The 27,759-nt window shown below is 51.6% G+C and overlaps 15 protein-coding genes across 15 annotated transcripts; 8 read left to right on the top strand and 7 right to left on the bottom strand.

Moving 5' to 3' along the window:
• Positions 1-959: 959 nt before the first annotated feature.
• TRIVIDRAFT_198888 (uncharacterized protein) lies at positions 960-2,136 on the top strand (the record flags this gene model as incomplete). The annotated part of the gene is made up of 2 exons (XM_014103004.1): positions 960-1,665; positions 1,958-2,136. 2 exons carry the CDS (start codon positions 960-962, stop codon positions 2,134-2,136), a joined length of 885 nt encoding a protein of 294 aa, XP_013958479.1.
• A 614-nt stretch (positions 2,137-2,750) lies between these two features.
• On the top strand, positions 2,751-5,682 carry TRIVIDRAFT_177878 (uncharacterized protein; the record flags this gene model as incomplete). Its single annotated transcript, XM_014103003.1, has 4 exons — positions 2,751-3,083; positions 3,146-3,483; positions 3,730-4,315; positions 4,387-5,682. The coding sequence occupies 4 exons, from the start codon at positions 2,751-2,753 to the stop codon at positions 5,347-5,349; spliced, it is 2,220 nt and encodes a 739-aa protein (XP_013958478.1).
• Positions 5,683-5,833: 151 nt separating this feature from the next.
• Positions 5,834-6,895, bottom strand: TRIVIDRAFT_54358 (uncharacterized protein; the record flags this gene model as incomplete). Its single annotated transcript, XM_014103002.1, has 2 exons — positions 5,834-6,478; positions 6,548-6,895. 2 exons carry the CDS (start codon positions 6,893-6,895, stop codon positions 5,834-5,836), a joined length of 993 nt encoding a protein of 330 aa, XP_013958477.1.
• An 838-nt stretch (positions 6,896-7,733) lies between these two features.
• TRIVIDRAFT_215551 (uncharacterized protein) lies at positions 7,734-9,084 on the bottom strand (the record flags this gene model as incomplete). The annotated part of the gene is made up of 2 exons (XM_014103001.1): positions 7,734-8,464; positions 8,530-9,084. 2 exons carry the CDS (start codon positions 8,836-8,838, stop codon positions 7,925-7,927), a joined length of 849 nt encoding a protein of 282 aa, XP_013958476.1.
• A 696-nt stretch (positions 9,085-9,780) lies between these two features.
• Positions 9,781-10,433, bottom strand: TRIVIDRAFT_61062 (catalytic subunit SEC11 of the signal peptidase complex; the record flags this gene model as incomplete). The annotated part of the gene is made up of 3 exons (XM_014103000.1): positions 9,781-10,003; positions 10,055-10,269; positions 10,353-10,433. The coding sequence occupies 3 exons, from the start codon at positions 10,431-10,433 to the stop codon at positions 9,781-9,783; spliced, it is 519 nt and encodes a 172-aa protein (XP_013958475.1).
• Positions 10,434-11,008: 575 nt separating this feature from the next.
• On the top strand, positions 11,009-11,396 carry TRIVIDRAFT_61061 (uncharacterized protein; the record flags this gene model as incomplete). Its single annotated transcript, XM_014102999.1, has 2 exons — positions 11,009-11,104; positions 11,187-11,396. 2 exons carry the CDS (start codon positions 11,009-11,011, stop codon positions 11,394-11,396), a joined length of 306 nt encoding a protein of 101 aa, XP_013958474.1.
• Positions 11,397-11,864: 468 nt separating this feature from the next.
• Positions 11,865-13,091, top strand: TRIVIDRAFT_219716 (uncharacterized protein; the record flags this gene model as incomplete). Its single annotated transcript, XM_014102998.1, has 6 exons — positions 11,865-11,930; positions 11,995-12,213; positions 12,279-12,540; positions 12,597-12,715; positions 12,773-12,950; positions 13,003-13,091. The coding sequence occupies 6 exons, from the start codon at positions 11,865-11,867 to the stop codon at positions 13,089-13,091; spliced, it is 933 nt and encodes a 310-aa protein (XP_013958473.1).
• A 1,639-nt stretch (positions 13,092-14,730) lies between these two features.
• On the top strand, positions 14,731-15,899 carry TRIVIDRAFT_229793 (uncharacterized protein; the record flags this gene model as incomplete). Its single annotated transcript, XM_014102997.1, has 1 exon — positions 14,731-15,899. One exon carries the CDS (start codon positions 14,973-14,975, stop codon positions 15,897-15,899), a length of 927 nt encoding a protein of 308 aa, XP_013958472.1.
• A 79-nt stretch (positions 15,900-15,978) lies between these two features.
• Positions 15,979-16,673, top strand: TRIVIDRAFT_215549 (uncharacterized protein; the record flags this gene model as incomplete). Its single annotated transcript, XM_014102996.1, has 1 exon — positions 15,979-16,673. The coding sequence occupies one exon, from the start codon at positions 16,284-16,286 to the stop codon at positions 16,524-16,526; it is 243 nt and encodes an 80-aa protein (XP_013958471.1).
• Positions 16,674-16,776: 103 nt separating this feature from the next.
• Positions 16,777-17,431, bottom strand: TRIVIDRAFT_31329 (uncharacterized protein; the record flags this gene model as incomplete). Its single annotated transcript, XM_014102995.1, has 2 exons — positions 16,777-17,276; positions 17,350-17,431. The coding sequence occupies 2 exons, from the start codon at positions 17,429-17,431 to the stop codon at positions 16,777-16,779; spliced, it is 582 nt and encodes a 193-aa protein (XP_013958470.1).
• Positions 17,432-18,833: 1,402 nt separating this feature from the next.
• TRIVIDRAFT_124308 (uncharacterized protein) lies at positions 18,834-20,876 on the top strand (the record flags this gene model as incomplete). Its single annotated transcript, XM_014102994.1, has 2 exons — positions 18,834-19,890; positions 19,957-20,876. Coding segments are annotated over 2 exons (1,977 nt in total), but the record flags the coding sequence as incomplete, so codon positions are not given.
• A 173-nt stretch (positions 20,877-21,049) lies between these two features.
• TRIVIDRAFT_61056 (uncharacterized protein) lies at positions 21,050-21,572 on the bottom strand (the record flags this gene model as incomplete). The annotated part of the gene is made up of 3 exons (XM_014102993.1): positions 21,050-21,199; positions 21,287-21,443; positions 21,562-21,572. The coding sequence occupies 3 exons, from the start codon at positions 21,570-21,572 to the stop codon at positions 21,050-21,052; spliced, it is 318 nt and encodes a 105-aa protein (XP_013958468.1).
• Positions 21,573-21,932: 360 nt separating this feature from the next.
• Positions 21,933-23,972, bottom strand: TRIVIDRAFT_61055 (uncharacterized protein; the record flags this gene model as incomplete). The annotated part of the gene is made up of 7 exons (XM_014102992.1): positions 21,933-21,951; positions 22,097-22,212; positions 22,458-22,521; positions 22,844-23,233; positions 23,289-23,474; positions 23,591-23,720; positions 23,789-23,972. The coding sequence occupies 7 exons, from the start codon at positions 23,970-23,972 to the stop codon at positions 21,933-21,935; spliced, it is 1,089 nt and encodes a 362-aa protein (XP_013958467.1).
• Positions 23,973-25,342: 1,370 nt separating this feature from the next.
• On the top strand, positions 25,343-26,876 carry TRIVIDRAFT_81777 (uncharacterized protein; the record flags this gene model as incomplete). Its single annotated transcript, XM_014102991.1, has 2 exons — positions 25,343-26,119; positions 26,197-26,876. The coding sequence occupies 2 exons, from the start codon at positions 25,399-25,401 to the stop codon at positions 26,688-26,690; spliced, it is 1,215 nt and encodes a 404-aa protein (XP_013958466.1).
• Positions 26,877-27,022: 146 nt separating this feature from the next.
• On the bottom strand, positions 27,023-27,623 carry TRIVIDRAFT_219711 (uncharacterized protein; the record flags this gene model as incomplete). Its single annotated transcript, XM_014102990.1, has 3 exons — positions 27,023-27,058; positions 27,156-27,344; positions 27,405-27,623. The coding sequence occupies 3 exons, from the start codon at positions 27,621-27,623 to the stop codon at positions 27,023-27,025; spliced, it is 444 nt and encodes a 147-aa protein (XP_013958465.1).
• Between the last annotated feature and the right edge of the window lie 136 nt (positions 27,624-27,759).

Genomic DNA, 27,759 nt, shown 5'->3' with positions numbered 1-27,759 from the left:
GGCATGGGAATAGCCAAATGGGTGGTGTCAGGGTATGATGTGTTATGCATGAGGGAGAAAAGGCCTCATTGCATCTAAGCGATGCCAGGCTTCCGGGGAATGCGTTTGGCACGTTTGGCAGCACGCGACACTGGCATGGCCGAAACTCGACCCCAATTGGCCAATAGAGCAAGGAAATTGCAAGGCTACATTGTAAACCAAACGTCGTAGCACAAGAAAGTGTCTAGGACTTTGGGGGAGATGGTAGGAGATGCCCCTGGCAGAACGGCACGACTGTGACGAGGAAAAAAAGGTTTGCATGCCTGCACGGAATGTAAAAGCAAGTAAATCAACACTTGCAACAGCAGAATCCTCTTTCGGCATCTTCATCCTTGATGAACTGAGTCTTGATGCCAGCGACGGCCAGCTGCCCAAGAGTGTGCCATGTATGTGTGTGTGTGTGTGTGTGTGTGTATGCATCAGGGGGGATATGACGGCCGACGATGGGAATAGTCCAAATAATGGAGAGCCAGCATGTCTGGGGAGTTGATGCAAGTAAATGATGGTGATGACAAAGGGTAGCATGTGCAGAGATGTCAGGAGGATGAGGCAGGTCGGGGGAGGTAGTGTCAGATAGGGAGCCCTCATTGGCTGACAGCGAGGGGCCTCCTCGGGGTCCCAGGGTATAAAAGCCGTCCCCTCCCGACTACCCTCCTCCCCGTTACTCTCCCCTCTTCACACTCGACAACTCCAATCTCAACAGAATCCAACATCAAAACATCTTTCAGACTTTCATCTCACAGAGTCTTGCTGTTGCATCCCCCTATACATCTTCCTCCTATTAGTTCTCGGACAACACCTCGCCGTCGCCTCCCCCCTTGCCTACCACTGCCTGCCGATGCAACCAAGGATAGGTCCAACTCCAAGAAGCTGCCAGCATAGCAACTCGAACCATCGATAGAACCATGAGCTCCATCAACATGGACAGGATGTCGCTGTGTTCCCCTAGGGACCTTGTCATGAGCCTTGACTATCACAGGGCCGACCCCAGGAGGACCCGAGACAGCCATATGGAGTCTCGAATCCACAACGCCGCCATTGATGATCTCATGCCGCATAAGAGCCACAGAGATTATCGCTCAGCTCATTCAACGAAGCGTCGTCGCTACTCAGAAGAGTATGAAGCTGCTGACCAGTACTCCTCATCACATCGCTCGTCACGTGAACTCGATTCCGTCCTAGTACAGCCGTCAGTGTCTTCAAGCTCAAGGGGAGTTAGAAGTCAGGAGTTGGCTAGAGAGCCCAGAAAGTCCAGGAAACATCATCTGCCCTCCCCTCCCCCTGATGAGTCTCAACGATATCGCCGTGGCCAAGTTGAGCCCTTCCCCAGCGCCACCAGAACAGAGAGAAGTCGCGATCTTCGAGGATTTGGCGCTTGGTGTGATCCAATCGCAGTGCCTCAGCAAGAACTTCTTGCCGAAACTCCCTATGACGATGAAGAGTTTGCACAGAGCAGGAGATCAAACAGATCCAATGCACCCAGCACACCACGGGACCGGCTGTTGCCGATGCCCGAGCTCTCACCAATGCCAACCCACTTCGAGTTCTGTCCCTGCTGCGTTGATGAGGAGGGCAGAATCAATGAAACGTGGCATATGGCAGGACATGAGAAGATGGACACACAATGTAAGCCACTTCTAGGGGGTGAGCCCAATCACTTGAGTGGTGCATACTGACTCTCGATAGTGGAGTATGCGATGGCATACATTGAGCGAATGAAATTCAAGTAGTAGACAAGTGACAGCGTTGACCCGTAAAGAGAGAAGAAGAAAAGGTGGGCAGATGGCTATCTGTGACGACAATGGGAACGGCGTATGGTGTATGGCGTTTTTTGTTGAGTGACGTGACCGAGTTGATTGCAGGGAATCTTTTGTGTTTCGCGCAGCGACCTGTAACCACTTTCAGACTTGAGTAATAGTAATGAACGCATCTTCTCAGCCCTTGTTGAATTGGAAGAGTGGCGAAAAGCATGGAAAGGCTCGCTCAAATGAGTTGCAGTCCGCCAACTTTGGTGGTCAGGTGTCTTGGGAGGACATGGTTCCTCAAACGCTAGGCACCATTATCCAATCCAAGCCAGCCGCTGCTGAGTCTGCCTAATGACGAGCATCATGAACGACAAGCCGACTGGACAAGTCGCGCGCCCTTTGAAGGATCGTTTCAGGAGAGCGTAGAGCGCAGAAATGAGGCATTTGATGAGAGAGAGAAGATTCCAGCATCTTCCGTCTGGTCGATGATGAGGCGCGAAGCACAGCGACGCTGTTGAGTTGAGTTGACGGCCGAGTTGAAGCACATGCATGTGCATGAGAGATGAAAGTCCTAGATTGTGAAATGAGGGGGTGGAGTCAGGCTGCCAGGTGGAAGCTCCCGCTGCTTTGCCTGTCCTGCTGCGCCGCTTCGGGACCGAGAGGCACAGGCCACTCTAGGCCTAGAAAGACGGCCTGAGGCTTGAACTTTGGGGCTGGTGGCAGCAGGCTAAAGTCCGGCAGCGTGCGCCTCACCCGCGCGTCTAAGCGGAGTGGCGCTTGGCGGCGTTGCCGGGCCAGCGGTCCCCTAAAAGCGGTTGACAGCATAATAAACAGTGGAGCATCGCATACAAGAATAATCCGGGCCCAGGGGGGTGCATCATCAGAACCTCGTCAAACGAGTCTCCCGCTATCAGCGCCTGCAGCATCATTTTCTCTTTGCTTTTCCTTTCGACGCGAGGCATCGGTATGGACCCAGCATCCAGATCCCAAAACCTGTTCCAGGTCTATCTTCGACTTCGCCCGCCGTATCCAGGGGCGCCGCAGACAGAGCGCATCCTTGACGTTGAGCCCGCTGGAGACAATCTGCATCCGTCCCACATCACGCTCAACCCACCACCGGATCGACGGAGGGCCATCGAACGGTTTGGCTTCACGCAGGTCTTTGAAGAGGACGCCGGCCAGCTCGATGTCTTCCACGACACGGATACATCGTCGCTGATTGAGGGCGTGCTGGCGCCCCAGGGCGGCGATGGGACAGATGCTGTCGTGGCCACGCTTGGTGTCACGGGCTCAGGCAAGGTACGCAGAGAGCGGCGGGAGATGCAACGCTATGCGTCCTTGTCCATCTAACCTCGTGGCAGACGCATACGATCCTTGGCAGCCGCAACCAGCGAGGCCTCACTCAGCTGGCCGTGGACGTCGTCTTCCGATCAATCAGCGACAACATGGTCGAGTCTGCCCAGTCGCCAACCCTCGACTCTCTGCAAGCATGTGATGCGTCCGAATCTACCCTCATCACGGCACCGTACTTTCTCGATGGGATGAACGGGGATGCGGGACAGACGACATATCGTGGCTCCGGCTCCAGATCAACCACGCCCATGATGGTACGAACCCAGTCAACCCTTTCGTCTGCCAAGACGTCCACTCCCAGTAAAGTTCCGCGAAGAATACAGCAAATGCCTGGATCCTTTCCCGAGTCGGTAATGACAAGCCCGAAAAGTGTCAGGCCTGTCAGCGAGGCTGAGGAGACGCTGCATGCCAAGGGGCAGTAGGATTGCTCGGCGCAGCAGTCTCTGGGAATAAGCAGATCCAGCACAACTGCCCGTATTCCGTCGCCCAAGCGGGCGTTGGAGCGGCCATTCATGTCATTGACAGCCGCCAGTCGTCTCAAGACAACAGCTAAACAAAACATAAAGGGCGAAAGTACGACGTTTGTCTCGAGTCAACGACGAACCCTGCGCCGAAATTCAACCCTACTCAATTCGCTTCCCTATTCTCCCGACGTTAGCGACTTCGTTGTGCCTTGCGATACCGCCGCCGAATACGTTGTCATTGTATCAATGTACGAAGTTCACAACGACCGCATCTACGACCTCCTCACCCCGTCCAGCCAATCCGGGTCCAACAAAGACTACCGCCGCCGACCTCTTTTGTTCAAACCTACTGAGCTGTCCCCTGATCGCAAGGTAGTTGCCGGTCTTCGCAAGGTGGTCTGTACCGATGTTCGAGAAGCCCTCCTGGTGCTTGAGGCTGGTCTGCAGGAAAGACGAGTGGCTGGTACGGGGAGCAATAGTGTCTCGAGCAGGAGCCATGGCTTCTTCTGCTTCGAAGTCAAGAAGAGGACCTTTGGCTGGAAGAACAACTCGTGGAGTGGAAGCAAGCTTACCATTGTCGATCTCGCAGGAAGTGAGAGGGCGAGGGATGCAAAGACTCAAGGCGCGACATTGGTGGAAGCGGGAAAGATTAACGAGAGTCTCATGTACCTTGGCCAGTGTCTTCAAAGCCAAAGTGAGATCAGCGCTGGCAGGGTAGGTTTTTCTACTTCTATGGTTCCCCCCTTATAGACATGAAACCCAAGAGGAAGTTTCTAACTCTGCAGCAGGCCAATGTTGTCCCTTACAGACAATGCAAGCTTACCGAGATCCTCTTCTCCAACTCGTTCCCATCCACAGCGGGTTCTTACTCTCACCCTCGCCGAAACCCCCAACGAGGTATCATGATTGTTACGGCTGATCCTCTGGGCGACTTCAACGCAACATCCCAGATCCTTCGCTACAGCGCTCTTGCTCGGGACGTCACTGTTCCCCGTGCGCCATCATTTACTGGCAATATGCTAGCGCCGAGTCCCACGAATTCTACGCACCACAACCGGCCGTTTGGTAACGCTGGCTTTGGATCTATGAGAAGCCACGTTTCGCCCTTTAATGCCACCGACGAGAGAGTAACCATGGAGATCGCCGCGTTGGAAATCGCGAGGATGAGCGAAGAGATTGAGCAGCTGCGCCAAGAAAGCGAAATGCAGAGTGAAGCCCGTATTGTGGCCGAGGCTCACCTCCTTAGTATGGAGGATCGCATGATTGACATGGAAGCAGCCGTCCGAGAGGAATGTGCGCTTGAATTCGAGCAGCGCCTTGCCACCGAGCTGGCTCGATTCAAAGCATCTATGCAGATCGAAAAGGAACGCCATGAGGAGCACTGGGACCGCAAGGTTGACATCTTGGAGCGCGGCCTGGACACGGGCTTTGAGGAAGATTTCGACAAAGAAAACGTGCTGGTGGAGAATCTCACACAGGAAGTCGAGCGTCTGCGGCGTGAAAACATCATCCTTAAGAGGGAGCTCGCAAACCGCAGTCCCAGCAAGCGGAAGCCCCTGGAGGAGCGCGAGGACTTTGCCATGCCCGGTAACAACGGCGGCCCATCCAAGCCCGACAGTGTGTCGAGCATCAGCCGCAAGTTTGAACGCATAAAGATCAGCGCCGACGGAGCTCGTAACGGGCCTAGCAGTCCTAAGAAGGTGCGAAGACTGGTGGCGAGGCGCTGGGATGACCCGGATGATGTATAAATGGATCGATGCAGGCTTGTTCTTGCGCTGCTTCTACTTTCTTCTGGACATACATGTTCTTGAACACAAACTGCTTTGCAGTATAATTGGAAAAATGACGATGCCACGACCTAGGTATAAAAGAAAAAGAAATATGGGTTTGGGGGGAAAGGGATGAGATACCCATGATTCAGGATTTTGGCGATGTGGGAGTGCAAGGTTTATTGGGTGTTTCTTATTTCTTATGGTTTTTGTTTTTGTTGATTTAAATTGTATGGATTGATCGCATGGACATAGTATTCCTGTTTATTATTGACTTGCAGGACATTATTGTATTAATTACTAGTATCTATCATGGGTTTCTATATGTAAGAGACTTGTACTTTATGAACTTACGGGTATATTCAACATGCTGAGCACAACCAACGCCTTATTATTTCTCCAAGAAATTCACTCGTCCTCACCATTATTATCCAACTTTACATCCCTCTCCTTGACCACTTCTTCATGCTTGCGAACCGCTGGGTTCATTCTGCTCCACGATATCATTCAGCGCAGGCTCCTTGCCCTTGCCCTTGTTCTTGCTCTTGTTTTGGCTCTCGCTCTCGCTCTCGCTCTCTGTAGGGGCCACATCCCGAGCTGGAGGCTGCTGAACAGCAGGCGGATACTGGATAGGAACCTGTGGAATCGGCTGCCATCCCTGCATCATCTGCGGCTGCGCAATAACATAGATAGGTCGCGACGCAACAGTATTCGCCCTCGACGTATCCACACAAGCGCCCACAAACAGCGCGAAATTGATTGCAGCAATAAGATACGTGACAACCGCCGCAGCAATCGAAACGCTCCTCTCATGGTCAAACACGCGCTGCGCAGCCTCATCGTCGCTGCTATCGCCGGTGCACGAGTAGACCATTGTGTCGAGCGTGGCGTTGTAGCGGTAGCCGCAGCTCTGGGAGCTGGAGCTGGGGTCGTCGTAGCTGCCCCATGAGCTCTGGAACCAGGGGCCGAAGAGGGAGGTGAGGATCGTTGCGACGAGGAAGATGATGAGGCAGAGGGCGATGTGGGCGGCGGGATGGATACCGCTTTTGAGTTTGCGGGCTACGCGGGTGATGAGTTCTGAGATGCTCCAGACGAGAGCGATGATGCACTGTTGTTTTCGAATTGAGTTAGTTTTGTTATGAGGAATTTGAAAAGAGAGAGATGAATTGAAACTTACAGGAGGAGCGGTGGCTATGACGACGGTGTAAGTGAAATACGTAAAGTTGAGACTGCTAAAGCCCAATCCCACTCCCGCCGCCCCGAGAGCAGCGGACAAAATATGGAGCGCCATCTTGATAATCTCCCAGGCCTTGTTCGGCTTCGGCTTCGGCGTCTCAAAGGCCTGCTGCGGCACATACGACACTGCGTTGGTCGCGGCGTACACGTACGGCTGGAAGCCCTGCGGCAAAGGCATCTGGCCAAAGGGCGGCATCGCGACGGGTGGCTGCGCGGGAGGGGGAGGGAGCGTCTGCGGCTCTGGGGGAGGAGGAGGAGGAGCCTGCTGGGAGGAGGAGGCGGAAGACATTGTTGCGGTAGTTGGAATTGAGGATGGAATTCCGAAGGTTTGATGCGGGAGATTGAGTCGGATGAGGTTGTTCTCCTTAGGTCAACTCCTGCTCCTCGATTCGAAGGAGCGAAAAAGGCGGAATGGGTTGAAATGAGCGAATGTGTCGCCTTCGAACAGCGGCGGGACAAAGCGAAAGCGCCCTTTCCAAACAGAATAAATATTCACCGAGTTATATCGCCATCGGCGTTTAAACCAATGCAACAGGCAACAAGCAACAATGCGCCAAAGCCAACACAAAAAAACACCACGTAAACCCTTCCAATACGAATCGTGCCAAGAGAAAAAGAAGCCAGTGATGACAACCCCAAGCATTAAACAAGGGAAATAAAACTTGGTTGACTCACGAGGTGTCTCGTATCGAACTTCTTCTCCCAAGACACTAAAGCCGACTCAGCCCTCCAGACCGGCACTTCGCTAAATAATAAAAAAGAGGAACTGCTCCGTACAAGTACGTGCGGTAACATCTGTGTAAGACCCAAGACGAACCCCTGTCCATCAAGGGTTGTGTCGTTCTATCGCTACAATTGACGTGATTGGTGCGAATGGCGCTGCTTGAGCGCCCATTGGCTGGGTAATATCCAGATTGAGAGACAACCTTGATTCGGCTATTTCCTGTTTTGGAAAGGAGCCAGGGGTAGCTTAATTTTCCAATGGTCTGAGAGAGGGTCTGGATGGAGTCGTGTTGCAGGGTGCCCGGTGAATAGGCAGCAAGAGGCCCCATCGGGCTGAAGAGAAAAAAAATGGGATAGATAGCGACTCGGCAGATAGTTACGAAAAGAGACACTGTTGAAAGGCTGATTCAGTTTCAGGCTCGTTGCAAGGTATTAGGTATCATTATAGTGGTGTACGTGGTCTAAGTTGTAGCCAGCCCAGGCCAAGCACTTCGTAGAATCATATCGCCAATAAACTCGAAAAACAAAAAAGTCTCCATTACATGACCATTTCCATCTCTTGTCTCGCTTCTCAGCCTAGATAGATTCTCTTCCTTTAAGCCGGGGCATAATACTCCCTAATCACTGGGGCCTGTGTGGCGGCAGCAGCAGGAGTCTGCATCTGAACAGCCTCCGTAGACGCAACGTTCTGCATCGGCTGCCATCCCTGAGCAGCAGCAGGCCAGTTCTGCGGCTGTGCAATCATCATGATGGGGCGCTTGGCGGCGACATTGCGTCTGTGCGTGTTGATGCAGGCGTCGATGAAGAGGCCAAAGTACAGCCCAAAGATGAGGCAAGTGATGACGGCTGCGCCGAGGAGTTTGCCCCGAGGATAGGGATCCGAATACTCATCACAGTAGCTGCTGGATGTGTGCCGGTTTCCGTAGCTGTCCGTATAAGTATAGGTGCCGCAGTCTTGGTCATCTCGGTAGGGATTCAGGGCGACGTATGTGCAGAGAATGCCGCCCATGACGCTGGAAAGCATCCAGAGGATGAGGCACACGCCGACATGTGCACCAGGGTGAATACCAGACTTAAATTTCCGAACGGCCCTAGTGATCACCTCTGCAAGACTCCATACCATAGCAATACCAGCCTAGGGTATCCAAGTCAGCATCATTCATACAAATCGTGTGAGATAATCGAGAGGGCCAAACATACAGGAGGGGCTGCGGCAATAGCACCACTGATGTTGCCACCCTGCAGAGACCCCAAAGAGAGGCCCAAGCCGATGGCGCCTAAAAGAACACCAGCGCCATGGAATCCCAGTCTCGTGAACCCATCCATTCGCGACTCAACTGGCGGTTGTGACACGGGCTGCTGGCCTGGATAAGGTTGGTAGTAAGGCTGGTATCCAGTAGCAACCAGCTCCTGGGGAAGCGAATGCGCCGGAACGGGCATTGCAACAACGGGGACTGCAGTGTTCTGAACCGTCTTTTCGGTGACTTGGGGGGTCTCCTGGGAAGCCATAACGACAAAATGTCTCGGGTTTGTCGACGAAATTATGAGTTAAATTGGCAAAGAGTCGCGAAGAAAAAACGAATGTGTGCTGGTGTGTAGAAGCTGCGCTAATCTCCTCAGACGGTAAAATTAACTATCGAGAAAATGCGTAGAGAAACGAAGGGTATTCAAAACGACGGACTGTAACCAAAAGTGGCACAAAAGCGAGTGTGTATGTTTGCGCTGCGAAAACGAACGACAAAGCGAATGACTACGGGAGAGAAAAGCAATCAACATTCAAGAGAGGGTTGGCGCCCAGGCTAATAAAGGCAGCGACATCACAGCAAAACGGGGAAATTGGCCAAGGCCACCCCCATGTGTTTTCTGTTAGAGCTAGCAAAAAGTGCACGAGAATGGTGGCGAGGAGGATCCACATCCATGATGCGCCTCCTGTCGCCAACCGCAGCTCTTAGCCGCAGCTAATGTGATTCTAGTCTGTGCATGTGCAGCTAAGAGGCGGCATCCAGCAATTATGGAGAACTGGGAGTAAAAAAAGAATAGGCCAGTGTCACCAACTGACACAGCTCGGGGCAATACTGCAATCAGTATCAAGTCTGAGCAACAGCAGTGCAGAAAATAGAAGCACCACTTCAAATACCAAAACCACTACCCAAATGTCTGAGATTCTCCTTCATGGCCCATACCGGGTTTGGGGTATAAAGGAGAGTCTCAAAGGGTTGGAGAGCGGCTTTGCCATTTGACTCGGCCATTTCCATTTCCGGATCATCACAGCATAGCCTCAAAATCTATCCTTTTACTCATTGCCACTTTAGACCCGGAGCCACCTGGGAAATCTTTAGCACCTGTCACGAGAATATCGAAAATGGCGGGCATACCGGTCATCTTCCCTGTCTTGACTGCGGTCCAATATTTCTTCTTCTTCAAATTCGCCATATACTTGGCATAATATTTTTATTCCCGTTGTAACACTACCATGAGGCCCATTATGCCCAGCATTACCGTCTTCAGCCATGGGTACTCCGAGAGCAGGATGGTGACATAGCCCACAAAAGGTACATATGCAACCACACTGCCGATAATATCGGAGCGCTCCAGGTAGTCCTGGCCCTTGGCAAAGAGTTCAGTATCGTCTGCTACGTTGTTGTCTCCTTTTGTGAGAAACTTTGCCTTGTCACTAGAAAAAGGGTTAGCAAATGTCACCCTGTCGAAGCAAGGCATTACCAACCCATGACCGAATTTCCGCACGACTCGATGAACAATTGGAATCTCCTTATCCTTGACATTATAAACAACAATCTCGCCGACAGAGGTTTCGCTAATCAGTTCGCGGTTCCATAGTAAGAGCAGATCGCCTCGTTGGAATGCCGGCTCCATGCTGCCACTGAGGACGACGACGATGGGAGAGGGAGAATCGGAGATAATGGAGAGACCTTTCCACATCTATTATGCAAGCAGTCAGATTCATCTCATCTTCCACGTCTGTAATGGTATAGAATACAACAGAATAGAATAGAGCAACGCACCATGAATGCCGTGGACAGCACCAGCCCAAAGTTCATGAGCTGGGCGGCAAAATTCCGCGGGTTCTGGAGACCTGCAAACATTGCGCCTCTATTCGCAGTGATTCGGGTTGGAGATTCTGATTGCCGATTCGGAGGGAGAGTCGCCAGACGGGCCAAGATGCAGACAAGGCGGTTGTTTGTTTGTTTATTTGGTTGTTTATGTGATGGCCAGATGGCAATTGCAGGCATTTGATGGGCCCAAAATCGATGGACACGATATGGACATGGTGGCTCTTTGGAAGCTCCCAAGCCAATCAGACGCCGAGCTGGGCCATCAGCCCCACCAGTGCTTGGAGCTTCTGGTCGGTACGTACCTCGGGCTGTTTTTGGGAGGCTTCGGGATTCAAGCTTGTCAAGTTCGATCTGCGGGGGCCGATCTGATGTCATGGACAAGGAAGCCATTGAAAGCTTGTATGTCATCGCTTGTAATCTAGAGGTTGGGAGGATGGTATAAATTAAGGGGAGGCATCTGTGGTTCTTCCAGCTGCTCCGGTCGCTGCTAAGATACCATCTTCAACCGCGGAACAGAGAATTGCAACGAATTCCGTCACATCAAAACCAAAGTATACCAGTTCAATTGCATACCTACCCTAGACCCGGATATTCCAATTGCAATCATGGAGGGCAGCGGCAACAACAGTAACCAGCAGCCGCAGCAGCCGGAAACGGGCCTGATGGGCGCTCATGCTCAGTATCTCAAAGGTGTCGGAGAGGTATGGAGTCAATGCTCCCCAAGATGCTGCATTGATCCTCCCCATCATTCTCATCATCTGCTAACCATTCATGCACTTACAGGCTACCATTGGCAGCATCAGCGGCTCGCAGTCTTGGTCAGCTTCAGGAGCACATGACAAAGCGGCTGCCCTCGACGCCATGAGAAAGGCTGGCGAGAAGAGAGACCCAAATCAAGGATATGGAAAGGCCGAAGAGTGGGCTGGGAAGTTGACTGGGTGTGAGGGCATGCAGAAGGAGGGCGCGGCAAGTTCGCATAAGAGGAATGACTGAAGGCAACGGACTTGACCTGCCGCTGAACCATCTGGACCGACCAGTTACGATGCTACTGAATGTATAACAAATGTAAACAAGGAAAACAAATGCAATAAAAAACAATGGCTGAAGAGTTGAAGCTCGCTTTCCATTTTGGTGGTTGGTGGAAGATATTATTTGCCTTTGAGCCTTCCCATCTACAAGGTATCGCAGCTCTCTTTCCCAGTCCAAACCAGCTTTGTTTATGTGTACTGTCGTATTTCAATCGGAGATGAAAGCCACTTTGCAACTTCACCCGTAACAACACATAGCATCTCCCCCTTCTCGCGCTGTTGGAGCTCAACCTATCGCATACAATCTCCTCTTATTCACCTCCTCAGCTCCACGAATTGACCAAAACGGAGCTTATTCTCTGAAGCATCATTACGGCATTACCGTGTTCACGCATATATTCCATATTTGTCGGTATACTATTGCAATAAAACAATGGACTCCACGCCTTTACTCGCTGGCAGCAACGGCCTCGCAGGCCCAGCTCTTCTACAGGACCATGTGAGTACACGCAGCGCAGCATTCACACAGTATCGGCTCTCTGCTAATGAGCCGTTGTGAGCAGCCCGTTTTTCTACGCGCCAGCCATTCTCCGTGGTGCTTCATACCGCAAAACGTGCTCGTCTTCTTCCGCGGCCTCATCCTTGCCTATCTCATCGCCGCTGCCATCTTGGTTTTGAACTACGAGACTACGCAGGCTACAACTGAGACAAACGTTCGACTCTTCTTCGATTTTGCCATCATCAGCGGCGCCTTGGTTCTCTTGTACTTTTTAATCACGTTTGTAGGTCAAATGCACAGCCCCTTCGAGTTGTCACAAACGTCTAACGTTGGGCTTTTTGACATCAGTCGTGGACTTTCACCCACTTGTACTATCCAGATGCCGATGAAATCGATGGAGGTATTGAATGGTGGGTCGTTAGTCTCATGTCTCTGCCCAGAAACCTGGCCAGCTTGCGCAAGCAGTTTTACTTTACCCTGTTTTACTTTACTACTGTCGTCTTCTCTTTTATGAATACGGCAATTTACTGGTTCATCACGCGGCCGCACGACTTGGTGAACGATGACGACGGCAACGATGGAAGACTGCTTGCAGTAGCGGCAGCACCATGTAGGAAGATTTTTTCATGACCTCGGGCACAAGGCTCTGCTAACATAGCCTTCTAGTCAGTGATCTTTTTGGACAAGGGTGGCTCAAAGCCTTTGCCATTGTCAACTTGTATGGGATCACGTCAATCATCATGGTGATTGAGATACTCTTTCTCAACAGTATCAAACGCCCCTTTGTGAGTTGGAAAATGAGAGGCACTGCTGTCAGATGCCCAACTGACGTGACTCTATAGACCATTGGCGCCTATCTCTTCGCCCTTGTTGTGTTAGCTGGCCTCTACCTCGGTTGGGCCATCATTGGGCATGCCGCCACTGGCGTGTACCCCTTCTTCTGGCTTGATGAAGCAGAGGTTGGCTCCCAAGAAGCGGTAACGGCATACTGCATCGGCTTCGTCCTTCTGGCCCCAATTAGTAAGGCCTTGCAACTGCCGCCTCTGCGTTGAGAGATTAACAATGGTTACAGTGTTCATCTTCATGCAGGGCTTCGTTGGCGTGCGAGAGACGCTCGTTCGACCCCACGTCATCATTCAAGAAGCCCCTCTTGGGGCCTAGATGCAGAGATCGATGGAGGGGTAATGATGATGGCAACACTGGATGGAGGGGTAACGATCGTGACTCCTCGAGTCTGGATGAATCGGAGGCATCCTTTGGTAGTGTGACGCATCAAGGGTCTTGACCGATACTCGGCGGTAATGGTTTCGCCCTATGAAAAAGCCTCATTGATGAGTTGTCAGTGTGGGGAGAGCAGCTCTAGAGTATTCTCTTTAACCTAGAACCAATTTTAGAAGTGCTTGCGTTCCTGACTAGAACCAATCCACAATCTTCTACTGCTGACATGTTGTGCTCCTTGTAAGGGGTTCCCCGTAGGAGATGGGGATGGGAGTTGAAACAGTTTGTGGAGATGACGGGTACACGTCGACACGCCCATTGCATCTGGTCATCTGTTTGGTCACGTCGAGATGGGTGTCTGCGTGGCAGATGGCGTTTGGATCGCAGGGGACGAAACGTTGCCATGGGCGATTCAGAGTGAGGCGATAGGAGGTTGAGGCCTCTGGAGCTGAACCCCTCCATGGAACACGTCACAGGTACTTTGCCTCTACCTTGTTGAAAGAGGGGTTTGGCGGAACCACGTGGTAGCGGTACCAGCAAGATTCCGCCCAATGTAGCGCGTGCCATTTCCAAATCAAGGAGGGGGAATAACGGCCAAAAATGAGACGGAATAACACTGAATGCTATGGCTTTGATGAGCAAAAATAAGAAAAAAGGCCAAAAAAGATTTCGAAGCTGGCGGTTTCTTCTCTCCCGCCGGGAATTGAACCCGGGTCTCAAGCGTGACAAGCTTGCATACTGACCACTATACTACGGAAGAAGTAAACAACCTTGGAAGGCTGTTGTAGTGGGTCGCTTCGATGGGAGAGCGAGTTGCAATTTGCCTATAATTAGGCTTGGAAAAAAGAAACGCTTCGAGTCTTAAGGTGGCAGATGATTCGTGGTCACGAAGAGGAGAAGAGTATGGTACACATCCAAAATAGGGAATAAATGATGCAACAAAAAAAAAAAAAAAAAAAAAAAAAAAAAAAAAAAAAGAAGAAAGGAGAGCGTTATTCGGAGCGACAAATGACCGAGTCCCCCAATGTGACCTGTAGGTGACCCGAGATACCACCAATGTACTTGTAATGTAATGAATGCAAGGAGAGAAGAGGGCGAGACATTCCCCTGATTCGGTGCTCAGATTGGGCGTGCTCTTGTTCACGACACTTGTTGCCCACTGATTTGACTTGCCGTCTTATTCAGCGCCTCCGGTTCCCCGATTGGTGAGCAGCAACTAGGTTCACTTATCTCTGCCGTCTGCTGTACTGCACTGTAGTGTACTGTATTCATCCGTGAGGGGGGCGATGCCTCGAGCTGCCGTCCAGTCATCTGGCCAGCCCTGCCCATTGGATGATGTCGACATGCATGGCCACGCCCAGGTGTCGGCAACCCGCCCGCTGGTAGCTTTCCCACGGCGCTTCAGGTACTCAGTACCTGCTCTGCTGCTGGCTGCCGCCGTGGCTGAGACACCCATTCTGGCAGCGAGATTCACGGTCAATCGGTACCTGTTGGGGGCCTGCAGAGGTACAAATAGTGGAGCCGTGCCCGTTCTGCGCTGCTCTGTTTCTGTTCCGCTTCCTCTCCTCCCCACACGCAAGCCAAATAGGGTCGCAAAGCTCTCGCGAAGAGATCATCTTCTTGATTATAAGAAGGTGGTCTTTCCGCGCCCGGACCCCGACAATCGTTTTTCTTTTGTGCGTCATTCACTCATTCATCTCATCATTCTCAACAGCTCAACAGCTCTCAATCCTTCCGCTCATTCCTTTATTCGTCGCTCTCTTAGTCAATATATATGCTAGTCTTCTGCAGACCGTGAGAGAGCGTCTTGCCGTGCCTCATCTTATGCACAGCCATCACAACTCCCACAAAGATACCTCATTCTTTAGTCACTTCAAATACATACCCGCCAAAATGTTCAAGCGCGCATTCCGGTCCCAGGACCAGAACCGGGTGGACAAGTCGCAAAGACTAAAGAAGCCAGGCTCCGCCAAGGAGCATGTCAAAGCAAAGGTGTCTAAGCTGCAGAGCTCTATCATAGAGCACGAAGCGGCACCTACTCAGCCCATCAACATCACGCCCTCGCCGATTGTCACTCTTACTATTGGCCGTGAGGGGCGTCTGTTTGCGGCACATGAGGACGTCCTCAGCCAGTCGCCTTTCTTTGAGGCGGCCTGCAGCAAGGACTCGTCTGATGCCCTCAACAAGAGAATCTCCCTTCCTGACGAGGAGCCCGAGATCTTCTCGGCCGTGCTCGAGTATCTCTACAAGGGGGATTACTACCCGCGCCTGGTTCACAACAGGCACCGTAATTCCTGGGAGCTCGAGGACCGCATGAGGACTCCTCAAAAGCCACCACCAACCCCTGACAGCGCCGGCACGGGCTCCGATGCCGCCGTCTATCTCTCCAGCGTGGGGGCCGAGATCCTGCGTGACACAGTCATCTACTGCGCCGCGGACAGGTACGGCCTCGAGGAGCTTAAGCGTCTGGCTTTGCGCAAGCAAGGGCTGCATGCCGGCATTGACGTCGGCACCATCCTGCGGTCCGCCCAGTACGCCTACGCCAACACGCCCGACACGGACAGCCGCCTCCGTGCTCATTACCTTGCTCTAATCATCCGCTGCCGCAAGACGTTCAAGCGTAGCGGCACCATGCAAGCTGAGATGGAGGCTGGCGGCAGCAAATTGTTCTTCGACCTGTTCGTCGCCATGTGCAACCACTTGGACGACGTCATTGATGTCACCAATAACCGTTCACCCAAGACGGTATAAGAACAACTTCAGCTTTCGGCACGGGCTGAGTAATCCCGCCGTTGGAAAGCGGAGGATGAAAAAAACAAAAACAAACAACAAATCAAAGAATCAAAATAATAAATCAGATCAATATTAGCGCGAGCAAGCATTTGGTTGCTTTTTCATTGCTCTTTACCGCTTTTTGTTGTTCGGTGTTCTGATGAGTGCGAATTACGGGAGTCTTATAATTGCTTCATCTACGGGCCGCAATCTTTTTTTGTACGGACTGCTTGCATTGAGTGTGTTTTGCACATTTTCTTGGCTTTATTCCAAGTCTCGGAACTCCACTCTGCTTTCATTTCTACGGCGCTAGATCGCGTCCTGGTGTTTATGCCAAGTCGGATTTGATAAATCTACAGCACCATGGAAAAAGATGGGGAAATGACAGCCCGGGAGGCTTTTCAGAACGGGGTCTACTTGGTTTGCTTCAGCATTACGGTTTCTTTTTGGGCTTTGGATACAATTTACGAAATGGATAAAATGGAAGATTACCTGGACACAAGGCATTTGCTTACGGATCGAGTATTGTTGGTATTACATCTCGGACAAGATTGGAAATCAGAGCGTGCTTCTGGCTTTTGCTTCTTTCTTCTTTTTTCCTTTTGACGAAGACATGAGAAACGCTGCACAGCCCTGGGGGCGCAACGCAGGCCAAAAAAAAGAGAAAATTTATTTTACAGGGTCGCTAGCGGTCCTCCCTGACTTTGAGCTCCGCGTCAGGGTCGAGGTTAATGAGACAATTTTGCACCTCACATGTTCTGTTCCTTGCCAACGTGACTGTCATGTTTCTGATATGAAAAATTGTAAAATCACGCTTAGTATTTGTATAATATAGCTACATGTAGGCTGTAATAGTTTAGGCAGAATCCCATTTGACCTGGAAATCTTGGAACTTGGCCTCCAAGTCGTCGGTCGTATCCTTGGTCGGTCTAGCAACCAGAGCACCGATCTCCAGCTCCCAGCCCTGGCCGCCATTGTCTCCATAAGGCCAGCAAATCTCCCTCATGGGAATCTTTTCCTCGCCATCGACGCGATAAACCCACAAGCACGAACCATCGTGAGCATCAAGCCTCTCGACCAAGATGGTCACGGCCTTGCGTCCTGCCTGGATCTCCTCAGCCGAGTTGGCGTTGGCGACGCTCCAGTCGGCCCAGTTGTCGCAGCAGACGGTGGACAGGCGAGGCTGACCGTTGAAGAGCTCGACGCCGGCCTTTATCCACTTGCGGGGGAGGGATGGCTTGGTGAAGACGAGGACGATGCCGGCTTGGTCGAACTGGTGGGTGTAGGTTGATGTGAAGGTGATGGAAGCGGATTTGAACTGGGGGAAGGCATTTTTGGAGAGGGATTTGTAGGGGGCTGGATGGAGAGGTTGAGTTAGCTATCTGTATACTGGACATATGTGGGATGGACATTGTGGTGGAGAGGTTACCGGTGAAGACGTCATGAGAAGGGGGCTTCTTCCAGACGTCGGTGTCTGCCGGGGCGGAAAAGGTAAAAGCAGAGGCAGCCATGATGAGGATTTACGCTGAGTTGGTTATGAGCGATACGATGATGAACAAGGTAGAATTACAGAGGATTTAGTGTGCAGGAGTAGAGAGACCAAGAGGGGATGGATTATGAGCTTTTATAACACGAGCTGATGGAGTTGCCTCATATCTGCAGCCTATAGCCCGGGATATTTCGTAAGGCTAGATCCATGTGCCAGATATTATTTCACCGGCCTCTAATGCCAATTCATTGACAAATACTCCGCAACTCTACACTGTTGCTCTTCAACATTTAGGTCCTCTTTAGCTTCTGGGCACCTCGCAGCTCATGATCGGGAAAATGGATAAGGTGGGGGAGCATGGAGTATACGAATCACGTTTCGACGGGGAATGTCGGGGAGCAGCCGAGCAGCTGGAGAACATCATCCTCTAATTTGCAGCCGCTCGTAATTTCGACTTCTGGCAACGTTGCGACATGTCTTTCGCTGCAATGTGTCTTGTCATTTCGGAACACAGCCACAGCGAACATGCCCAAACTGGCAAAAACCTCAGCAGACATGCCCCAAACCGGCAAAAACAGCAGCGCGAATGACGCATGCGGGGGACAGAGGCCGTGAGATGGGAGTCATGGCAAGATGATTCAGCCGACGATTAAGCGGTCGGACCGACCAAAGTCTCTGAGCAAAGAGTCAAAACTTTGCCTTGGGCTGAGAGGATTTCGCCTTTTCCTCTGCCAAGAGGCTGCTGCTGCGAGATTCTGCGCAACAAAATTGTGACAGCTATTGTTTGATGCTTTCTCGAACCTCGAATAGCGCAGTTTACGGTTTTTTGCGATCTTGAAAAAAACTTTGAGGCTCCGAGATTCGAACCGGCGGCTGCCTCGAACCACGTCCACTGCCACGACTGGAACTCTGCTGCGAAATCCAGAAAATTAATTTTTTCGTGCCTCTTCCCCACTCGGCCACTAATCCCGCCATAACCACAATCCCGCGAGGCCCCGCCCAACTTTTTTTTTCTTCATTTTCTTCTACCCACCAGAGCGCGCATACGGATTTTTTCTACTATTATCATCGGGATTCACGACGCAGCATTTTTTTTGGTCTCTGGAATTGCTTCTATCGCTTGCGCTCATGTTCCTTGATGAACAGACAGGACGATTCCTCCAGAGGATAGACAGTTTACCGTGAGAAGAGACTTTGCGCGGTGGACGGGAGAAGAGCAATTTCTGCTGTGGACCGGAATTTTTTTGTTTATCGATATTCGCTGCTCACTTACAACTTTTTTTCTTATCGCGACTCATCCATCATCTCATCTACGCATCGCTTTATATTGAGACACGGCTTTCACCAGCATCGCGACAGCCGCCATGTCGTTTCTCACACCACTGCCAACAAAACGGCCAGTGGCCCCCGGCGGTGGCCCTTCAAAACCTCGCTTTGCTAGACCAAATCCCGTCCGGGCCCTCCGTGAACGTGAGGAACGCCGTCATGCGGCCGCAACAGCAACACGGCTTTCATCGACGCAGAGGCCAGGCGTTGTCACTCCCGCTCACCAGCAGTGCGCCAACAAGGCCTGTCCCAAACCCAATGTTGTTGACGGAACTTGCCAGACTTGCGGTCGTGTCGCTGATGATAGCAACATCGTGTCCGAGGTACAATTCGGCGAGACGTCATCCGGTGCTGCCATGGTTCAGGGAACCTTTGTCGGCGCTGATCAGGCTGGTGTTAGGGGCATGGGCCCTGCTTTTAGGAGAGTAGGTGGCAGCGAAGACAGAGAAAAGAGCATCAGGGAGGCGCGAGGTCTCATGCAAGGTTATGCCCAGCAGCTCAACATTAGCGACAGTCTCGTTACTGCAGGCACACAAGTCTTCAAGCTTGCATCTAGCGCCAACTTCATTCAGGGACGCACGCTGGCGAGCGTTGCGGCTGTCTGCCTTTATGCTGCTTGCCGTGCCGAGCCACCTTGTAAGGTCATGCTTATCGATTTGGCCGATTTGGTTCAGCTCAATGTGTTTAAGCTGGGACGAATCTTCAAGAAGCTGAATGAAGTGGTACCAATTGGAACCGATGGACTGATCCCGGTATACCCCGAGGATCTCATTTGGCGATTTGCCACAAAGATGGAGTTCCACCAAGACACAGCCAAGGTCGCCGAAGATGCAGTTCGACTGGTCAAGCGGATGAGCAGGGATTGGATGGTCATGGGCCGTCGACCCTCTGGCATCTGCGGCGCCTGTCTGCTCATGGCTGCACGTATGCACAACTTCCGACGGACAATTCGCGAAGTCGTCTACATCGTCAAGGTGACGAACCATACTATCCAGAACCGATTACAAGAATTCAACAACACCGAGTCAAGTCGCATGTCAGTAGAAGACTTTTTGAAACAGGATTTCCTGGAGAGTTCACATGATCCACCTTCATTCTACCGAAAATCGGATGAATATAGAAAGAAGGCGGAAGAGAGATCACGAAAACGCAAGCGTGGGATTACTGGCGAAGATCCTGAGCAACCCAGCCTAGAACATGTACCAGCCAAGCGACATGTAGAGGGAGGGGCAGATCTTTCCAAAGCGCCCGAGGTCAACTATCGCCGAGATGCTGATGGTTTCATCATCCCCCCATTACCCTCACAGATTCCCCAAGGAAACATCAATCTTAATCCATCAAAGAATGAAAACAAAGACGAAGTTCAAGGCTTGGAGGATCTTGCCGAGGAATTTGGCGATGCATTAGATGAAGAAACTGCTGACCAAGAAACTGATGGCCGGGGCAAAGGCAAACGGGCCAAGCCTCAGCTTCCGATCAACGAAGAATGGGAGCAGGATGAGCAGGAACTCGAAGGAGTCATTGAAGAGATTTTCAATGATCCTCTTACTTATGAACACGCGCTTGCATATTCGAATGCCGAGCAGCGAGCTCGAATCCACTCCCTCTGGGCTCGTCAACAGCAGCCTCAAAAAGAGGTGTCTATGGCGGCCGATGTTACCGAGGATGAGTTTGCTGACGACCCAGAGGTCATTAATTGTCTATTATCACCGGAAGAAGCACGTATCAAAGAGATTATCTGGGTGAACCAGAACAAGGATTGGCTCAGGAAACACCAAGAGAAGGTGTTCCGACGGAAGATGGAGGCGGAGCGACCCAAACAAACTCGCAAGAGGAGAAAGCGTGCTAGAATGGGAGAGGGCCAAACAAGTCCCGCTAGCTCTGCAGCCGAAGCCGCAATCGGCGTGGCCAAGGACCGAGCTTGGTCCAAGAGGATTAACTACGATGCTATCCGCAGTATTTTCGACATACCAAACGCTGGCCTTGGATCTGCGGCAACCAGCAGGAAGACTAGCATAGCTGGCAGTACCTTTGGTGCCGACGACGACGCGAGTGAGGCACTTGATGAGAGTGTCGCCGGCGATGATGTGCAGGAGCATGTTGAGGAGGAAGACTATGAGGAGCCGGAGGAGTTTGGCGATGGCGAGGAATTTGGAGGGGGTGGTGAATACGAGGGAGGGTACGATGAGGATGATCCTGAGATGGACAATGAATATGGATTGGAGGATGACTAAGAGGCATGCATTGAGCGTGGAAGTTCAATACCTTTGGGGGGATCGATATATTTGGAGGATCAGCGGATATTTGGAGGCATTTAGCGTTTAGATTTGGCCACGCTTGTTCGCGGCGTTTTTTGGGGGACATATATGCACCATTTGCAAGTAACAGGTGGTAACTGGTATTGATACACTTGAGCAGGGGAATATATGGTCTCCATGATCTTATGGTACACGCCTGTCCTTGTCTATTAATATATTATTATGTAATAAGTATCATGTCGTACTTTGTAAACACTGGCGTATCATCACTAGCTCATCATCACAGCACTTACACGGATGTCGTCATTCAAGCTGACCTTTGCACTTTTCAGCGCCCTCACTCTTTTTAGGTAAAATACGGAAGCTTCCGAAGCAGCGGCTAAGAAGAGGATGTTTCCGAAAGGGGTATCTCTTTGGAGAAGACTAACTGCGTTGATAGGGTGGTTTGAACTAATCGCGAGAAGAGGGTGTGCAGTCAGAGCAAAATAAATGCTCCGTATGCAGTTCTAAGACATGGAGGGACGGATGTGAGACATGGTCACAATGAAATGTACTCCGTATGTCTAACGGGTAAGACATTTTGGAGGTCTAGCTCATATAACCTTTGATACGTATTACCTACCAAGCAAAATGGGGCCAGGGGAAAATGGATTGAGGGAAAAGCAGACAGCAGTCCAACAGAAGGAGATGTCGTGGTATTTAGTAAAGAGGTAAAGACGACCAAGATATGGGTGATGCCATATAAATCAGCGCTCGGACATGCTGATGCTTGTTAAGAATGCACATCATAATCATACCTTACCTACCCAGTACTCTGTCAATTCCATATTAGGAGGGAAAAGGCCGCACTAGATCTCAAAATGCAACATATTTTGCAGTAGCTGCGTAGCACTCGATGCAACCTACCCTATATTAAGAAGTAGAATTTTTTAGTATAGTTTAGATAATCTTTTTGACACTATTTTGTAAATCAATAATATCGATTTGAAATACGAATGTGTCACGGTGCTATCTATCTTGTGGATTCCGGGAGCGGAGAGCAGGTGGAAGTCAATAAGCTCCACATGAACATGGACAAGAAGAAAACACCTTGATAAACTCACCTTACAGGCAATATTTCGCTGTAATCAAGAACAAGACGATTTGCTAATGCTATGAGTGTAATCTTGTACGAGTAATCTTGCCATGCACGTCCGCGGAGTTGGGAGCTTAGTGTGCCCTAGTTGACAGCATAGCTTGTTTATTCTTGAAACACTTTCACATTCCGCATCCGTACAATGAGCCGCTTCACTCTCCTCGGCCATAATGGGCGCTAGAACACGCTCTGGCGTCGATTACTTTAGCGTGTAGATCAAAGGCGCGTTTGTACGCTCAAAAGGCGCTTCCGAATTTGCCAAAGTAAGGAAATCGGGGTACCTTTGCGTACCTAGAGGATATGGTGCATTTAGCCTCGCGGTAGCTTACCTCGTCCGCAACAAGTTGCAAATCTATCGATGTGTATGGTGTGTCTTTGAATGCCCCGATTCTGCTGTCTATGGTGCCTCGTATCTTATCCTCTACTACACCACGGCATTGAGACATGCTCTTATCGCCGACTCGTGTTCCTCTCTATATGCTGAGTGACGCCTGACAGTCAGCCGGATGTGTTGCTTCATATTGCCTGGTAACTTCTAATCTGGTATTACGCCGGATGATTGTCCGCCTTTCCCACCGAACAGCTCGGTCATCTTCCACTCAGAAGGCGCCCATGAGTCTGGTGGTAGTTGACGATTGCATCATTGGTCGTGACAGGCGCGGCAGTCTCAAATAAGGTCTATCACATGCGATCTAATTCGGAACGGCTAGCGTACCCTTGTCCCTGCCGGTCTCGCGGGGGATGGGGCTGAAGAGATACGAGGCACGAGAGCAGAGGCTGAAGTAAACGCAATAAACAAGCGGCCGCAAGAGAGGGCCCTTTGCCAAATGCTTCCCGTTTTGGGAGGTCGGTAAGGATGTCTATTGGCTCTCGAGGAGCGACGTTGATAACAGCCCGAAGCCCGGGGCCTTTTGACGCTGCCACCGGGAGCCATTTCGCTGATCGTTCTTGTCTGCGTTGAAACGCGAGCTGAGCTTGTTGATGCCTCATGAGCCACCTTCCAGAGCTGTCTTGGTCTCCGGGTGGCGTCGTGTGGACAGGGGCCGGGGTCGGGCTCAACAAGGAAGACGCCAGCGCTGAAGCAGATTGGCGGCATGGGGTTGGGCTGGATGCTGTATGTTTAAGCTTTCCAAGCCTTCCAGCATCGAGTCCCTACTCACACAGCGATGTAGGCCAAGACCTGCCAGTTGCATTTTGCTGTACTGCCGGCATTATGGCACATTTTCTTGGCGATGCGTGTGACGGGATCGGCTGTCGGCTTGGATGGTCTGGGCAGGGACGTGATTTCTGTCAGGGCAGCACGGCATCTAGAAGCTACTGGCCGTGATGGTTGCGTGCCTGGAAACCTGTAGAATGGGAGAAGCACTGGCATTGAGACGATACAGAGCAAGATGACGCCAGATTCACGGACCAAGTCTTATCGCAGCCATCACGTGCCGTGGGCGATACTGTACATACAAACCTCAACTCGTATTGCAGCGTCGCATTCACGAGAGACAAAACAGTTATTGCTGCTCCGTACTTCGTCCAACTTCCGTGACATGACAGCCTCCTACTTCGGCCGGTTCCGCATGCCTCTTCGCTCCGAGAGCCTAATCACTCCCAATTACTCGTGCAGGCACAAGTCTGCTAGCAGCAGCTGGACAGAAGGCCGCAACACATAGCCAATCATGGCCGTGACGCCCGGCAGCGATCCCTCTTGCGATTCCAGGACCCGTCAGCTCCATGCCGAATACCCGGCCGCAGACAAGGGCCCAGAGCCTCCAAGAGCCAACGGCGACTCTTGGGGCGGATTCTGGCCCCTGTCCGGCAGCTACAAAGGCGCCGTTGGGCCTTTTGGACATGCCGCTCTGGGCTTGAGCTGGCTGTAACGAACTTCTGCGCGCAGTGGCTGGAGCGGAGGAGATTGCAGATGGCGATTCTGGCACAAGTTCCCACCCCTGACTGCCGGATGCCAAGTCGATGCCCTTGGCCAGTAGTGCCTAGTGCCTGAGCCAAGAGGTGCGAGGCCCTCAAGCGACCCCCCGGATCGGAGCTTACAGCAGATTGGGCTGTTATTTCCCGGTCACCAGGCCTCTCTGATTGATGGGTTGGCGGTTTAACATTAACTAAGGGATTAAACTTAATGAGGTTGCTTGGCGGTTGATCCCTGGCGGATTCCGCTAGTGCGGTGCTTTGTTCTGTACGGAGTACGGAGCACGGGACAGATCCGAGGCACGAAGCACGGCATGACACGTCTTGGCTGGCTTGGCTGGATGCTGAAGTGAGTTTGTTATGGGAATTGCTGCGTGTGTTTATGGCTGGATGGCTGACCGATGGGGGACTGAGCAGCCCGCTGGCTGCGGGAAACAGTGGAACATGATCATGATTGCAACATCACCTGGGGGAGTTGGGCTAGCTGCTTCATCTGTTTCCGGATCAGCTTTCATCGCAGCAAAGTCTGCGGCGCAGCATTGTCGCCGAAGTCGCGACGGCCCGCTTCTCTCCCACGCTCAAGTCATGATACGAAGCACGGACTACGATTCAAGTGCCAGGCAGACAGGCGCCTGATAGACCAAGATCGGCGTTGGCCAATGCTCGTTTCAAGGACCGTTCTACCCAGATTCCCCATCGTTAAAGCCGCACAGACAGCAATAACCCCGGATTGGACGGGGCGGCTGTAGTGGCGAGAACTATTGTCCAAAGGACTACCTGTGCTACGCCCCTCTGGAGACCGCCATGTTGCGCCGGCCCCAAACCAGTAACTGCGGCCATGAACTAATACTCTGGACTTCTATCTTGGGATCAAGGACGATACGTGATCGACAAAGGTTCCCAGTGTCTCCATTGAAGCAAGGCAGAAATGGCAATACACTCTCGGCTGGCCTCTCTCTCTGGGCTAGGAAACCAGGCGCCCTCTCCACACCTGGACGTGAGTCTTTGATTCGCCCGTTTCCACGAGGCGCCAGCTATCAAGGCTGGATACTGATGTCAATTCCACCATCGTGACTCCTCTTCCCATCACCATGCCCCAGCAGGTGTGCGAAGACCCGGGATGATGGCGCAAAAAATGACCTTCCTAAACCATACAGTTGAAGCCGTCAACAATGTCTTAGAGCTGGGCAACATCGACATCATCTTTATCTTCAAAGGCGGACCGGCACAAGAGTTGATGGATATAAAGGCATCCATCTTCCCTCGATCTGATGTTGGAGCTTTGTCTCATCAGCCTTCAAGACAACAAATCTAGTCTACTCCTGAGCAGCTTTCTTCGACAAGTCATCCTTCAAAATGCAGACCTTTGGTGCTTTCCTCGTTTCCTTCCTCGCCGCCAGCGGCTTGGCTGCGGCTCTCCCTGCTGAGGGACAGAAGACCGCTTCCATTGAGGTCTCTTACAACAAGCACTACGTTCCCCACGGTCCTACCGCTCTCTTCAAGGCCAAGAGAAAGTACAACGCTCCCATCAGCGAGAAGCTCCACGCTGCCGTGGCTGCCAAGAAGGCCCTGACCAAGCGCCAGACCGGCTCTGCCAACACCAACCCCAGCGACAGCGCCGATGATGAGTACATCACCAACGTCTCCATTGGCACTCCCGCCCAGGTCCTCCCCCTGGACTTTGATACCGGTTCCTCCGACCTTTGGGTCTTCAGCTCCGAGACTCCCAAGTCTTCGGCCTCTGGACACGTTACCTACAGCCCTTCCAAGTCTTCCACTGCCAAGAAGCTCTCTGGCGCTTCCTGGTCCATCACCTACGGTGACCACAGCAGCTCCAGCGGTGATGTTTACACCGACAAGGTCACCGTTGGCGGCTTCAGCGTCAGCTCCCAGGCCGTCGAGTCTGCCACCAAGGTTTCCACCCAGTTCGTCCAGGACACCGTCATCTCTGGCCTCCTTGGTCTCGGTTTCGACGTTGGCAACACTGTCAAGCCCCGTGCCCAGAAGACTTGGTTCTCCAACGCTGCCAACAGCCTGGCCCAGCCCCTCTTCACTGCCGACTTGAAGCACCAGCAAAGTAAGTAACCAATACTTGGAGTTCCCCCTTTTCTTCTATATATGATATTAGTAAACTAACGTGAGCCAAACAAATAGCCGGAAGCTACAACTTTGGCTTCATTGACACCACTCTCGCCAAGGGCCCCATTGGCTACACTCCCGCTGACGGCAGCGAGGGTTACTGGGGCTTCACTGCCACCGGTTACTCCGTTGGCGGTGCCAAGCTCAACCGCAACTCCATCACTGGTATTGCCGACACTGGCACCACCCTGCTCCTCCTCGACGACGACGTTGTCAACGCCTACTACAACAACGTCGAGTCTGCTCAGTATGACGACTCTCAGCAGGGTGTTGTCTTTGACTGCTCTGAGGATCTCCCCTCATTCAGCTTCGGCGTTGGTGGCACTACCATCACCATCCCCGGTAGCCTGATCAACCTCACCCCCGTCTCTGACGGCAGCTCCACCTGCTTCGGTGGTCTCCAGAGCAGCGCTGATATCGGCATCAACATCTTCGGTGATGTCGCCCTCAAGGCTGCCCTGGTTGTCTTTGACCTCGGCAACGAGCGTCTGGGCTGGGCTCAGAAATAAGCTGGGAATGAAGGAATGATTGGGTTTTCTTTTTCTTATGAAGGTTTATGAATTGAAGGGATGAAACAAAAAAATGGGGGAGACTATATATGGCTCTCATGATTTGTAAATACGACATCATGTTGTATATACTCGTAGCCTTGGGAATTTAGCACATAGCGAAACAAAACAAAGAAGTTTTTATTTAACTTGGAACACTTTGAGCTTAAATTGATGAATTGAAATGGAATTGTAAAATGCGAGATGAATTATAGGCTTTGGTATCATGGTTATTAACGTAGCTCATCTCGCATAATAATTGAAAGAAATCAGCATAGAATCCATCACCATCACTACCCTTTGCTAGCAAAGTGGGTTGCCCGATACTTCTATAGAAGCTTAACGACGGGTCTCTTTGCTTTAGGCCATGGAATCTGGCCAGGAGGACCGCCGTCGTCGTGGACAGCATAGTCTCTTCTTCTTCACGATGTAGAGGATGGCCATCAGTACAGCCAACACAGCCGCGCCTACTCCCCCGCCTAAGTTTGCATCGTGGCGAAGGAAACCTGCAAGGCAGCCGGCGCCAACGGCTAGGAGTAGAATTTCGAGGTTGATGTAATAATGCCACTCCTCCCGGATGAAGGCGCCAGTGAGTTTGATGTATTTGAGCATGACCTGATATTTGGGTTTAGCATGCTGTTTTACTTGAGTATTTATTAGAGGGGTAGTACTTACTGTGATTGAGTTGTTCGGACCCATTGTAGTTTGAGGGTTGGCCGGTGGTTGGCTGGAAAGGGTTTGAGCAGGAGGTGCCTCAGCAAGATATGCCTGAGCAGGAACTGCCTCAATGCGAGAAAGTTGGGCGGGGGCTGGTTCGGATGGTAGTATGGCGTCCTCTGTGGAAGAAGAGTCTTTGGTACGAAGACTCTTGGCAACGGTTGTAATAGTGGCCATAATGAGGATTGGTTGAACAAAGAATGGTTCAACCAAGATGGAAACGTAGATTAATAAAGAAGGTGAATAGAAAGTAGATCGAGTAAACCATGGATAAGGACAGGCAAATTGAGTAACTGACCGGGACAGACGGGTG

The sequence above is a fragment of the Trichoderma virens genome, assembly GCF_000170995.1.
Source record: "Trichoderma virens Gv29-8 chromosome Unknown TRIVIscaffold_4, whole genome shotgun sequence".
Lineage (NCBI taxonomy): Eukaryota > Fungi > Ascomycota > Sordariomycetes > Hypocreales > Hypocreaceae > Trichoderma > Trichoderma virens.
Note: the sequence above shows the minus strand (reverse complement) of the source record. Positions and strands in the feature narration are given on the sequence as shown.